This window comes from Ovis aries, chromosome 8 (assembly GCF_016772045.2).
Source record: "Ovis aries strain OAR_USU_Benz2616 breed Rambouillet chromosome 8, ARS-UI_Ramb_v3.0, whole genome shotgun sequence".
NCBI lineage: Eukaryota > Metazoa > Chordata > Mammalia > Artiodactyla > Bovidae > Ovis > Ovis aries.
The window spans coordinates 55,963,359-55,977,828 of NC_056061.1; the positions used below are offsets into that span (position 1 = coordinate 55,963,359).

The 14,470-nt window shown below is 39.7% G+C and overlaps 2 protein-coding genes across 7 annotated transcripts in view; one reads left to right on the forward strand and one right to left on the reverse strand.

Moving 5' to 3' along the window:
* TMEM200A (transmembrane protein 200A) overlaps nucleotides 1–14,470 on the forward strand; it is an 89,401-nt gene that overhangs the window by 38,615 nt on the left and 36,316 nt on the right. The window lies entirely within an intron of this gene.
* LOC105610726 (coiled-coil domain-containing protein 82-like) lies at nucleotides 633–14,066 on the reverse strand. Its single transcript, XM_060419610.1, has one exon. The coding sequence runs from the start codon at nucleotides 2,971–2,973 to the stop codon at nucleotides 1,627–1,629; it is 1,347 nt and encodes a 448-aa protein (XP_060275593.1). The 5' UTR covers nucleotides 2,974–14,066; the 3' UTR covers nucleotides 633–1,626.

A 14,470-nucleotide genomic window follows, 5' to 3' on the forward strand; every position in this document is an offset into this window, starting at 1 on the left:
AATATTCTAAATTGATGTGAAAAAAGTTTTAAAAATTCAAATTTCCCAAGAGGAAATGAGGGGGCTGTTTTTGTGGTTGTTGGTGGTGGTTTTGTGAATATAATACTCAACTTTTCTCTTTAAAAAATCATATAATTTAGGAAAGTTCAGTTCAGCTCTGTCACTCAGTCATGTCTGACTCTTTGCGACCCCATGGACTTCAGCATGCCAGGCTTCCGTGTCCTTAACCAACTCCTGAAGCGTACTCAAACTCATGACCATCATGTTGGTGATGCCATCCAGCCATCTCATCCTCTGTCGTCCCCTTCTCCTCCCGCCTTCAGTCTTTCCCACCATCAGGGTCTTTTCCAATGAGTCAGTTCTTTGCATCATGTGGCCAAAGTACTGGAGTTTCAGCTTCAACATCAGTCCTTCCAATGAATATTAGGATTGACAGGATGGATCTCCTTGCTGACCAAGGGACTCTCAAGAGTCTTCTCTAACACCACAGTTCAAAAGCATCAATTCTTCAGCGCTTAGCGTTCTTTATAGTCCAACTCTCACATCCATACATGACTACTGGAAAAACCATAGCTTTCACTATACAGACCTTTGTTGGTAAAGTAATGTCTCTGCTTTTTAGTATGCTGTCTAGGTTGGTCATAGCTTTTCTTCCAAGGAGCAAGTGTCTTTTAATTTCATGGCTGCAGTCACCATCTGCAGTGATTTTGGAGCCCCCAAAATAAAGTCTGTCACTGTTTCCCCATCTATTTGCCATGAAGTGATGGGACTGGATGCCATATTCTTAGTTTTCTGAATGTTGAGTTTTAAGCCAACTTTTTAACTCTCCTCTTTCACTTTCATCAGGAGGCTCTTTAGTTTTTCTTCACTTTCTGCCATAAGGGTGGTGTCATCTGCATACTTGATGTTATTGATATTTCTCCCAGCAATCTTTTCTCTTTAAAAAAATCATATAGTTTAGGAAAGTATAAAAAAATAAATACCCATCAGTGCACCCTTCATCTTCCAAATCTGCCATAGGTTAATTTCATATTATTTCTGTCACTGGCCGCCTTGCCTTGCATCTCTTTTTCTATCACTAGGTGCAGCTGCACCAGGTAAAAACATTTGCAAAAAACACATGGATGGAACATCTGTCGATTCCTCACACTGATGATCCCCTCCACGCTGAGAGGTATCTGACATGTGACTGTATTAGTGATCACTAATCACTTATTTGAATTCTGCTGATAAATGTAACAGAACATTCACAATAATTAGTAGATCACAGATTTCCTTTCTCCTTGTTCAGAGAGAATGTATGACCAAGGAAGGTATCATACCAAGCAAATTCTAGATTATGTTGAGTAGTGAAATCTTCTTTATAATTGTTATTATTTTGATAAATGGTGTCCAGGCATAGTGCTCTCTCTCTCTCTCTTTTTTTTTTTTACAGTAGATAGAAGTTTTATTAGACTGCAGTGTTGTTTCATGGAAATTAAGATGAACATGTTTCACACAAGATATTTTGCCATGAAGCTATACATAAAACATATAAATAGGTCACATGATACAGAGAAACAAGACTTGTGATCTTCGCATTTACAGGAATTTACAAAATCTTCTCTGAAGGAAATGTGTTAAAATTCAGTCAAACTTCTCATCTTGAAAGTAATCCGCAGAACTGAGATATTCTTGAAGTTGATCATATTTCTGTTTATCGTGTGACATGAAATCATCTGTTTCCATGGTCCTGGTGTTAAACAGCTTTCCTGATAAATGCACTGAGTATTTACAGTGGCGATGCAACCCACAAGCCTGGCAGGAACAGTTCTCAGGATTCTTCAGTTGGATACTTACCCTAGAATAATTTTCTACTCGCTCCTTGTATTGCTCTTTCCAACGACTTCTAGAGACTAAATTCTCTAGACGAGGCTGAACAAAGCGGTTATCCAAATAATAAAGAGAAGTCAACATATCTTGTGCGTACGATTTCTGCCTGGTGCCACTATATAAAGTTCCCAGAAAAGATCCACCTGGAGCATTGATCAGAAGAGCCTTCACAACTCTTTCAAAGTGAGTATAGTGGTCACTAAAAGAACAAAGAGAATTCTGTTTTATTGATTTCCGTTGTGATGTAGTCAATTGTTCTCCTCGTTGGCTTTTATTCTCTTCATCACCCTCCTCATCTTGTACTACAAAGCCATCAATAATATAATGATCTCCATCTTCACCAAATTCATAATCATTGTCTTCTTCCTCTTCCTCCTCAACATCATTTTCATCACTCCTGGGGGAGGATTTCTTTTCAGAGTCCTCAAAATCTCTACCACTATTACGTCTCTGACGAGATCTCTGTTTTGAGAGTTCTTCCAGTTTCTGCAGCTGTTCTCGCTTCCTTGAGGCTGAAGTTTTTTCAGGAATGTTTTGCTCCATCTCCACTGAGGCACATTCATCTTCGACCACTCTGCGTGGACGTTTAACACCCACTTTCCTAGCTAGGATATCACTGTCGTCACTCTCATCACTGTCACTCATCACAGAGATCCTTTTTCTCTTCCCTCGCTTGATATGTTCTTCTTCTAAATCCTCCTCTGTTATTTGTCCAGTGTGTTTGCGGAGATCACCCTCCTCTTGACCTGAACCCTTTTCATGATCTGCTAAGTCAATACGTCCATGTTTAGTTTTGTTCTTTTCTTCTTCATATGTTGAACTATTGTCAGTGTTAATGAGATGCTTACTACTGTTTCCTTCACCTTCAACATTAATTAATTTAAGCTCTCTTGTATTTTCTGGCTTCTTAATGTGATCAGACCCCTTGCTACTGTCAGGATCTTCGTCACTGTCGACACTTTCATCACTCTCAAGCTTGTCACCGCTCTCACATAACTGTGCGACACTTCTCTTAGTCCGCCTCCAATCGACTCGAGATTTCTGTTCATGCCCTTGAGTTTTAGAATTTTTCCTTGTTTCATATCTTCTAACATGTACCATTTTCACTTAAGCTTCAAAGATCACACAGCTCGTTAGTGACAGAACAGGGATTAGAAACCAGGTCTTCTGACTCCCAGTCCAGCGTTACACAATGACTGCTTCCAAACCTCCCCAGCCTTCTCTTTTTTTTAATTCGAAGAATTTTTTTTCCTGCTAATTTACACTGGTGATCACTTATATGATTAGTGTTATTGGAAGAAGCAAATGTATGTTTTATATTACTGAATTTTGAAATAAAAATGTATAATCTTTGATAGCTTATATTTGAACTGCAAAAGCATGGATCATTTTATGGTTTTTCAGTGAATCATTCTTATAAAAGAAACTTTGAAGAGTTGCTCTACTCACTTAAATCCACTATGGCAGCACTTTGTTTTGATTTCTTCATACCATTTACTTTCCATTAGCTGATTTTGTCTCATGGTAGGAGAGTCATTCCAAGGGGAGAAAGGATGTGCACTAACATTCATGTGAACAGTCACTCACCTCTGACAGCTGGATTGCTCAGGGCTGCTGGAGACAACGCTGCAACTTTCCAAGTCGCTGCCCTTACTCAGCTGAGGTTTGCAGCCTGGAGCTTGCTTTCAGCACTGCCTTGAGGTCCTCTTGGGAGTCTCTGGTGCTCTCCACGTGCTGGCTCACACCATCCTCCTCAGGTGTCCTCACGTCCTGTTTCCTGGTCCAGATGACAAACGTGCAATGCTTACCACCTTCCTGTACCACAGCCTTTCCACATATTGAACAATAATATTGAACAGACATGAAACTGTCAATGTTTGACTGGTTTTGACTTGCAAAATCAGCAGTTACATCTGCCTCAAGCCACTGCATGCTTGGTTTTCATGTTTTCATCTTTCTACCATTCCCTGACTTCTAGGAGTAGTTGACCCTTCCTTGAAAGGTTCATTCGTCCATCTCAGGGACTCATAAACTATTTCGCTTCTGGGATCCACGACCACCTCCATCAGTTATCCTTTTCTTTTCATAGCTTCCACTTCTAACATTCACCTTGGCTCCTTTCATTAACATATAACATAACCAAGTAATTTCTGTCTTTATATTTGACTTTAAAAACTATAGACAACATTCCACATGTATAAACAAGAAATATAAAATGTGTGTGCAGAGTAAAGAATAATTGTATAACAAACAAAATTGGTTTAGCTTAACACTAGATCCCTTCTGATACTTCTGAACAGTTATGTGCTCTGATCACTCTTCCTTATCTCCTCCAAACAATATCCTAAATTTTATATTATTTTCCCCTTTTTCTTTAATCACATATGTATGTCTCTTTAAAAATCTTTTGTAATAATCTCACATGCTATTTAATATAAATGCTACTGGAGAAGGAAATGGCAACCCACTCCAGTATTCTTGCCTGGGAAATCCCCATGGACAGAGGAGCCTAGTGGGCTACATTCCGTGGGGTTGCAAAAGAGTCAGACACAATTTAGAGACTAAACAACAACAAGTATATTCTACAAGAAGTCCTTAAATAAAATATAGAGTCTTTAAAAAATATAAATGCAATGATAATATCTTCTGAAACCAGGCTTTTCACTCACATTTGTGAGATTAATCTCCATGAACACATAGTTTTCTCTCATCTGATTCCCATTTTCCAGGTGTGCTGTTGGAGACTCTATACCTGATCATGTTGTTGTTCAGTCACCAAGTTGTGTCTGACTCTTCGTGACCCCATGGACTGCAGCATGCCAGGCTTCCCTGTCCCTCACCATCCTCTGGAGTTTGCCCAAGTTCATGTCCGTTGAATCGATGATGCCATCCAACCATCCCATCCTCTGTCACCCTCTCCTTCTGCCTTCAATCTTTCCCAGCATCAGGGTCTTTTTCAATGAGTCAACTGTTCACATCAGGTGGCCAAAATATTGGAGCTTCAGCTTTAGCATCAGTCCTTCCATAGAGTATTCAGGGTTGATTTCCTTTAGGATTCACTGGTTTCATCTCCCTGCTTTCAAAGGGACCGTCAAGAGTCTTCTCCAGCAACACAGTTCAAAAACATCAATTCTTCAGCCCCCTGCCTTCATTATTGTCCAACTCTCACATCCATACTTGACCACCAGTAGAGCTATACCTGATGCATGTCCTGAATTCCAAACAAAGTAACTTCTCACTTTTTATTCCCTGACTTTAGCTTCTTTTGTTTCACTTTGTCAGTTTTGTTGCCAGAAAGAAAACTCTTCTGTCTTAAACAGAAAGGCAATACCCTCTGCTTAATTGTGTCTCTATTTCTCATTGCTGTCCTTTCTCTTTTCCTTCAAGACTAAAATCTTAGAGTAGTTCACATTGATTGTCTCTATGTCTTGGCCTCCCAGCCAGGTTTCATTTGACCTCTTGATAGTTGGCTTCTCCATGTTTTTATTTTTCTTTAATCTTTGTGACAAAGCTCATGACAGGCTCCTTTTCCCCCTCTTTTTCTGCTTAATGTTAAATGTAAGCCTCCAAGAGTGTATAATCAGATTTTCTTGGTTTGAGCGCGCTGTACCTGATTTTAATAGGCATTCCTTTTATTTTCATATTGATGGCATAAAGGCTCCCTTACATAATGTAAAAGGCTCCTGAAATTATAATTATGCTCTTAAAGTCTCATATTAAGACAGTGTGGGTGAGGTGGTAAGAGAAGGAGGAGAAACGACTTTGCATCAGAAAGTGCTTAAACCCATTTTAAATACGTCCTGAATAATAGTGATAGAAGTAAACTTGGAAAAAATTCTGATGGAATATTGTCTTCTATCCAGGTATTCAGTTCACTTTGGAATGTGACAGTTATCAAGACTCTGAAATATCACAGATGTTTGGCAGCAGAATTAATAGCTGCTTCTCACTTAAACCAGGAAATTACTAGTAGGATTATTGTGCTTAAGACATATATTTTGTCTGCATTTGCAAAGTTTAGCAAAGATTATTAAAATAATGATCTCCGTAATTCAAAACCAAGAACTTTGTTGCCTAAATTACTAATATCTCTATTCAAATAATTATCTCAATAATTTAACATCGATTATACCTTTACACCTATGTACATGAAGATATTCAGTTTGGTCAATATCATGGGGCTGCATGGAGAAAGAAATGGCAACCCACTCTAGTATTCTTGCTTGGGAAATCCCATGGACAGAGGAGCCTCACAGGCTACAGTCCATGGGGCTGTAGAAGTCAGACAAGACTTAGCCACTGAACCGCCACCCACAATGGGGCTGCAAGCAAGTGATGAATAGCAGAGATAGCCCTCAAGTTGCTGCCAATCGAGAGGAGAAAAAAAAATCAAAGTAGAGAAGTAATTTATATTGCAGATCAGCCTACAAATGGCATTTACAGAACAGAAAAGGTATATAAAGATTCATGTGAAAAGAGAACTTGACTCTCACAAACTGTATGACAATTTTCTTTTGGAGCAGATTTAAGAGACTACATCTCAAACCTGATTTATGAAATTCCTTTTATTTTTATATAGCCACTGTATTGATGGGTTATTTGCATATCATCTGTATTCTAATACATGATAAATTTATTTCATTCATCAAACCTGTGTTGTTACGAAACTATCTTCCACTACAAAGAGCAGGCACACAAAGCCTGATAAAATGTAGTTGAGAAGTTTAGGGTAGTAAGGAGGTAGATATGGACCATGGGTAAGGGAAGGAAGCATTAGAAATTTGAGATTAACAGATGCAAAATATTATATGTAGGATGAATAAGCAACAAGGTCTTACTGTATAGCACAGGGAACTATATTCAATATCCTGTGATAATTCATAACAGTGGGCTTCCCTGGAAGCTCAGCTGGTAAAGAATTCACCTGCAATGTGGGAGACCTGGATTTGATCCCTGGGTTGGGAAGATCCCTTGGAGGAGGAAATGGCAACCCACTGCAGTATTCTTGCCTAGAGAATCCCCATGGGCGGAGGAGCCTGGTGAGCTACAGTTCACGGGGTGGCAAAGCATCACCCATGACTGAAGCAAGCACAGCACAGCACAGCATAAAGCATAATAAAAGAGAATATGAAAAAGAATTTATATATATATGTATAACTGAGTCACTTTTGTGTACAGCAGAAATGAAACACAACTTTGTAGATCAACTATGCTTCAATAGAACAATAAAAAAAAAGAAACGGTATTCTCAGTACAATATAAAAAGTGCTCCAATGTGTACAGTACTGTAATGGTCCAGTGGAGAGGCAGGCAGGAGCTCTGACTGATTAGATAAAGCAGATTGCACAGGCTTCCAGACCCAGTGGGACTCTTGAAGGATGAGTAGAAACTTAGCAGAGAGACACACAAAAAGAGCGGGTTCCAGGTTTTCTGCCCAGGTGGGTATTTATCAAGGATTTTTCTCCAGCTCTGCATGGGATTGGCAAAAGTCTATGATAGACCTCTTCTGAGACCCTGTGATTCATTCTAGCATTGCTCCAGTCTCCACTCTCCATCCTCTGATCGCAGCCTCTTATTTTTCTTTTTTATCTACTTTCCCTGATTTCTGACCCTAGGCTCTGAATGGTCCAGTATGCACGTGTCAGGTGTTGTCGGCTTGGATGAGGCTGGGGAACCAGACACCACAGGAAAGAAAGGAGCCTGAGAAGAGTCAGAGGAGCAAAATGGGCGTGTGGCACGAGGGGAGCAGGAGTGAATATGCCTGACTAGAGCATAGGTGGGATGCTTATGGAGAGGAGGCGGGAACGGAGTTGACCAGAGACAGCAGGGTCCAGAACCCAGAGCAACATACGTGCTTTTCTGAGGAGTTTCGACATTATCACGTTCAAAATGAGAAAACCCTGAAAGGCTTTCCAAGTGGCGGAATGACATGAAAGGCTTGTGTAGCAAGTATATGTGTCCTGTTTAGCTAGTTTGATTGTTTCTGCGCTGAAGCCATTGATGAGGTTGCTGTTCTGACCTGCTTTCAGGAGGGAACTTCTGTGGGAGTATTAATAGTTGGCCAGCAGCCTGCAGGTGCCATATCTTCTGCTTTGCCACTGCATGCCCACAGGGCTTCAGGGGTGATGACTGAGCATGGCAAGGGACCGGGGCCAGGCCAGTTCTGCCCAGAGGGGACTCATTCTAGTGAGTACGCTTGAGGCAAAGCTGGCAGCCTTTCTCAGAGCCGAACACATGAGTCTCCTATTCAATCCTTCTCTTTCTTTTCATGGTTGCCAAGGGTTTATGGTGGTCTGTGGGTTCCTCTCTTTCTTCCCGAACCCTCCCTCTTTATTTGTCACAGGTGTTTCTCCCGGTAATCTCTTTCAGTTCTAATTCTGTCTTGGCATCGGCCTTTCATAGAGAATGAACTGACATACAATTGCCTCAAAAACCTATTTTTAAATTTTAGTATGTATCTTTAAGTGGTTGTTTCCATTTTTACCCTCTGAACTAGCATGCTTTCTTTATATGAAATACACTGTTTTATGAAGTCAGAGGTAACCTTAAATAAATTATCTCAGGACAGTTTGGACCCCCGGGCATGCCAAGCTTCTCTGCACAAGTTTATCATTACAACTACTTGGGATCTGACAGGCTTCTAGGGGACCAGGGCAGAACTGCCAGCCTTACTTAGTTCTACTTAATAATGTATTTCCCACATCCCATCATGGCAGGATTGGCTCAAGTTCAGTGAGTTGATGGACAGGAAATGCTTCAGACAGAGGGGATTTTTTTTTTTTTCTTGACTGTCATTCTTATAAAGTATTTTGATATCTCATGACCAGCAGGTGGTTAGATAAAGGAGGAAGATAATTTAGCATCTTAAAAGCCTGTGACCTAGCATTTGGGAAGACAGGATTAATTACAGCAAATCACCATGTGATTTTTGCGGCAGTGTTTCTCTCTGGAATGTTATGCCTTATGGATGAAGAGCAATTTCTCTCTATTTCTTTAATAAAAAGTCACTTTAAGTAAAAACAGTGAATCATGTTCTTGAAGGAGGTTGTGATCTTCAAACATGAGAAAAGCATGTGCGTTAACCTTTTTGTTTTTAGAAGGTCTGTCATATTGCAGTTTATATAATATGACTAACAGCAAAACTATGCACTATATTTATTTAAAATAAAATGCTAGGCTGAGTATCAAGGTTTTTGAAACTAAAGTGAATTTGTTTAAGTTGTAGAATTGAGTGTTATTTAATCTCCTGGGCAGACTTTCAAGTGTCCCTGTGATCAGAGCTCTTCTGTGAATTGTCTGTGAATGGGGATTCCTGGTGTGGTCCAGGATTTAGGGAGGGATGGAAGACCAAACTCATGGTTTTGGGTGTACTGCTTTGCTCTCATTTTATGTATTAGGATCTCTTCAGTAAGTAACAACTAAAAGGCTGAGAGAAATTCAAATGGATTCAGAATATGTGAAATGATAAAATATTAAATATCTTTAACATTAACTTTTACATTAAAGATATATATGTATTAAGTCCTAATGACATAACTGTAATTGTGGGCATTTTCTAGGAAGTTTTCATTTAAAGAGAACACATAGTAGTTGCTTAAATGTGAAATGAACCATGTGACAAAAGATCTCCTATTTATTTGAATTTGTTTAATAGTACTAGGAAGTCTATCTGGTAGAAGGATTTCATTTGATGTAATTTTATAGTATTAAGACCCATGCACAATTGAGATATTGCTTCTGTTCATGTGACACGTTACTTGCTTAAACAAAGCTAAATTGTAATCAATGAACATGACAAGAGTGATTATTTCAAAAGCCCAAGTGAAATGCTAATGAAATCATGTCTTAATTCTGATAAGATTGAATTTTGGGGGGGGGCATAACCTTCTTATTCAATTAAAAATAGGTTATCAGTGTTGCTCTAGAAAAACCACAGTGGATTGTAGACTTGGCTACTGCTGGGAGGCTGCATTTGTCAAGTGGAAGTTTTGGAAAAGTCAAAATGGCACCTCCCATTGACACTAGAGATTTGTTTTAAACCAGCAATGGACCGTGTTGGGGTAAGTGGATAAGGCAATAAAGCAAACCAGTGCCATTTTGGGAAGTGTTTATTTATTTTTTAATCTTATGCTTACAGAATTTTTACAAGTATAGTACAAAGAACATTTTTCCCTAAGTCATTTGAAAATATTCAATAACTCGTTGGCATGACATCCTCACCTTCAAGCACTCTAATGTGCATTTCTTACAAACAGAAACATTTTCCATGTAACTTACATTATAACCACTGAATTCAAAACTTTCACGTTGGTACATTACCACCATCTAATTTTCAGGCTTTACCCAAGTTTGGCCAGTTATCTCAGTGAAGGATCCAGTCCAGGATCGTGTGTTGGATTCAGTAGTCATGTCTCTTTAATCTCCTTCAGTCTGGAATGCTTCTTTAGTCTTTCCCAGACTTTCATGATCTTGAAAGGCCAGTCATTGTAGGATGTCTTTTAGTGTGGGTTTCTCTGATGCTTCTTTGTTAGATTCAGGTTTGGTGGGAATATCAAAGAAGCAGTTTTGGGGGTGGAAAATAACTTCTTTACCATCTTTAGTTCAGTGTTTGGAGGCCTTTGAAATAAACTGAAAAAGGACAGATTAGAAGAGGAAAGAAAAATGAATTTAATGCATGTATGCATAGGAGTTCAGAAAGAAATATGACTCAAAGAGGAAGTTAGGATTTGGAGCTTTTATGCCATCTTAATAGGGAATGGGGAGGGCCAGAGGGACACCTCTGGGAGAACAAATAACTTCCTAGAAGGGGAGTAGAAAGAAAGAGCACTGAAGGAAAAAATGACTTTTTGAAAGATAAGCGGACCTTAGGAGAATAGATGGGATATATAATAGTTTTGTGACTGTTTGGTTGTAATACTAACTTCTTCTTCTGAAAGAGAAGATTGTTGTTCCCAGGGATGGGATTTATGACAATTGAATTTTTTAGTTCTTTTGAGAGGCTCTGCTTTTAGGCAGATAAGGGATTTTAGGAACTCAGATGGCTTTAGCTTAAAATCATTTTTATGCCACAGTGGCTTATTCTGGATCCCTTCCTGGCACTGTATTCTCATTGTGTCATTTCGTGTACAATTTCAGTTCATCTTGTGATAATGATGCTCAGTTTGATCCCTTGATAAAGGGGTATCTGCCATTGTAAAGTTTCACACTGTTCTTCATTTTTAGTTAATAAGTAGTTTGTGAGGGGTACTTTGAATTTATGCAAATATCTTTAAATTTACAAATATGTGAGTTTTTATTTTTATGGTCACCTGGTTTAATAGGTTATAATCCTCTGTGCTGTGCTGTGCTTAGTCGTGTCTGACTCTTTGTGACCCCATGGACTACATGTAGCCTGCTAGGCTCCTCTGTCCATGGGGATTCTCTAGGCAAGAATAGTGGAGTGGGTTGCCATGCCCTTCTCCAAGGGATCTTCCCAAACTCAGGGATTGAACCCAGATTTCCCTCATTGCAGAAACATTACTGTCTGAGCCACCAGGGAAGCCCAAGAATACTGGAGTGGGTAGCCTATCTCTTCTTCAGGGGATCTTCCTGACCCAGGAATCGAACCAGGGTCTCCTGTATTGCAGGCTGATTCTTTACCTGCTGGGCTACCAGGGAAGCCCTATAATCTCTACTATCATATATTCTGATGCTCAGTTATCCCATATTTGGCTAGTGGTAGCTTATTCAAACTGACTTTTCTGTTGACACACCCCCATTATTCTTTGAGCATTTCCTTGCTTTCTGGAAAGCACATGTTGTTTTGAGATCATCTTATACTTTCCTTGCCTTAGTTCTGAAATTAGCCATTTTCCCAGAAGCCCTGATTCTTAGAAACCAAGATCTGGATGACAGGCATGCTCATTGCTATCAGGGTGTTGGCTGCTGCTCACAGACCCTCTCAGTATGTATATAATCTCTCATCATTGCTGCTCCCACTCTATCTCTTGGGGACACCCTCTTCATTATCGGTGCTCCGATTCTCTTCACTGGGCTCCTGTGCAATAACTCTCCTTCCTCATGTTGCCTGGATCTCAATACCCACATCAGACCATCTTGCCCCCTCCCACAGGGAGTGCTACATCATGTTGCTCAGGCTCTGATACCATGTCTGGGTCACAGCCCCAGGTAGAAATACTCTTTGCTTCCCTTGGGCTCTGAAACTCTGTAACTGGACACTTGCCCCTCCTGCCTCCCACGGGGATGCCTTCTTTCCTCCACTCAAAGTTTGACACCTTGGCTGGAGCTGCCACCCGTCTGAATGTACATCGTCCTCATCCCAACCAGGATCCAGTACTCCACTCTCGGTGATCACGGTTCCTCTACTTCTGTGTGAATTTCTGCCTTGCTCAGCTCCACCAAATGACTTCAGGAATGAATTGTTCATGAAGGGGAATGGAGCTCAATTACATTTTAAAGTGTGGATTTAGAAGTTACCTAATAATTTACCAAACTTGGAAGATCTGCAGTCATATTTTTTAACCAAGACTCTGGAACATATAATTGAAAAGAAATTATTGCATGAGCCAGTGTGTCAGTTTTTTAAAGAATTATTTTTAATGTAAAGGTACATATTTTAATAAGGCAAAGCTCTGATGTTTAATCAAGTCTGCAATCAATGAGAAACAGACACATTTACAGCTTATCTTCTCCAAAATGTACACTTGCATTAATTCCTTAGAAATAAGTTGTCTTCAGAGAATTTTGTGTCCCAAACCCATGATGAAAATTTCAGAATCCCAAGTAGCAGTGAGTTCCTCATTTACGTTTCATCAGATTTGTGGTCTTTTAAATTAGACAAAAAGGTCTAAGCTATTTTCTGTTTTACACATGGAATGTATACTTAGGACATGGAATTTATATTTCCAATCCAGATCTTGACCCTAGAACTACCTTCAAACTCCCTCTGTTTTCGACTACCCTTCAGTTTCAGTTGTGCCCTGAGATGCTTGTGACATAAAATGCAGATGTCAAGTAGGCGTCCCCTATGCTTCATGCTCCTATAGCCAGTGCCTATGTGACATCTCCCTTCTGATGTGTCACGGGCGTCTCATAGGCTTCCTGGTGACTCCAAGATAAAGAATCTGCCTGCAGCACAGCAGACTCAGGTTCAAACCCTGGGTCGGGAAGATCCCTTGGAGAAGGGAAGGACTAACTCAACATGTCCATATCTGAATTTGTGACTCTTGATACTGCCCTCTGAGCACAAATCTTCTTTCCAATCTCAGTGAATGGCAGAACCACCCCCACGCAACCCTGGCCAGAAATCTGGAAATGTTCTTGGTTCTTCTTTTCTTTTATGGAGAATGAAGTGAAGTGAAGTGAAGTCGCTCAGTCGTGTCCGACTCTTTGCGACCTCACGGACTGTGGCCTACCAGTCTCCTTTCTCCATGGGATTCTCCAGGCAAGAGTACTGGAGTGGGTTGCCATTTCCTTCTCCAGGGGATCTTCCTTACCCAGGGATCAAACCCGGGTCTCCAGCATTGCAGGCAGACGCTTTACCCTCTGAGCTATCAGGGATGCCCTTATGGAGAATAGATCAGTGTGTTCCGCGGTCTGTTCTGTTTTTTCAGCACTTCCTGTCTCAAGCCTAGTCCAGCCACCACCATCTCTCACCTGGTATGCTTCTTACTCCGTTCTTGTCACCTTGTGATTCATTATCCTCACAGCTGTCAAAGTGATGTCTGTACATTGGATCATCTTTCTAACCTACTTAAACACACTAAACAAATTCCACAATTCTTATATACACCTGCGTGACCAGCCCCCTGCTCATCTCTCTAGCTTCATCTTGTGTGCTTCATTCCCAAGCACTTGGCCTTCTTTCTGTTCCTAGACCATAACAAATATTGCTACCTTAGAACTTTTGAACATCATCTCCTTAAAATATCATTAACTTCCTTGTTCCAAACAGAACCTTCGTATCTTTATACTAGAGCCAAATGCTTACTGATGAGTATGATCTGGGGCCCAATTTCTGTTCTCTTACATATTACTTATTTTGTACTCAAAGGAGAATTTCAGTGACAGTATGAGATAATTGTTAAACTCAATTTACTATTAAGAAAATAACATTAAAGTTGCTTCCAACTGCTTCCAAAATAAAAATCTTAATAAAAGTCAATATAATTATGACATTTAAAATGTAAAAAAGAAAAAAAGGAACTGTGTCTATAAAATATTCAGTATATGAAACACTTTGAAACCTTAGAAGGAAAGAGAATTCAATGTATTATTGTTACCAAATTATTACTAGTTTTATTTTCACAAGACTCATTTCAGTAAAGATGGTGAATTTTTATTAAATTTATGGTGGTATTAAATTATGGTGGTGTTAAATTTGTGGTGGTATTTTATTAAATTTATGGTATTTATGCTGTTCATAAATACCATAAAATAATTCCTTACGTGTGCATTGCACAATCCAGTGTGTGCATGCATTGTTTTTCTTAAATTCTGACTCATGAGCACAGAGAAGTGACTTGTAGCATCACTTGGCCAAGTCCAGTTCTTTAGACTTCATCTTCATTCAGGAAATATTTTCTGGAAGTATATTGTG